Here is a 420-nt window from a genome sequence, read left to right on the forward strand (position 1 = left end):
TTTTTTTTTTGTTGTTGTTTTTTACTGGTTGCAACTTTGTTTTGATAATTTTCAGATCAGATCAGACTCTGATAAAGAGATGATCCTGTACTACTCTCTGCTGGGTCCTGGGGCCAATGAAGTACCATTGAACCTTTTTGTTGTGCAAGAGACCACTGGACTGGTGTATATCCGAGGATCACTGGACCGAGAGGAGAGAGAAACCTACATTGTGAGAACACAACACGTATTACACATAATCAACTAGAATTCCACATTTAAGGAATTAAAGTGATTTTACTATAGTGGCACTGCTGTCTAATACGTTTTTGATGCATGTCTCCAGTTCCAAAGAAACAACAGCATTTGTGGCTGATGGCCAAAGTGAAAAGATTTAAAAATGTAGTGCAGACTGAACCACAAAGGAATATAATAAAACAC

The 420-nt window shown here is 37.9% G+C and overlaps 1 protein-coding gene across 1 annotated transcript in view; it reads left to right on the top strand.

Moving 5' to 3' along the window:
• LOC118334842 (desmoglein-2-like) overlaps positions 1-420 on the top strand; it is an 11,048-nt gene that overhangs the window by 5,473 nt on the left and 5,155 nt on the right. The window contains exon 3 of the mRNA XM_035670914.1: positions 56-211. Within this exon, the coding sequence (XP_035526807.1) occupies positions 56-211 (156 nt within the window). The remainder of the gene's footprint in view (positions 1-55; positions 212-420) is intronic.

Source organism: Morone saxatilis, unplaced genomic scaffold (assembly GCF_004916995.1).
Source record: "Morone saxatilis isolate NCDOM2014 unplaced genomic scaffold, NCSU_SB_2.0 Contig23, whole genome shotgun sequence".
NCBI lineage: Eukaryota > Metazoa > Chordata > Actinopteri > Moronidae > Morone > Morone saxatilis.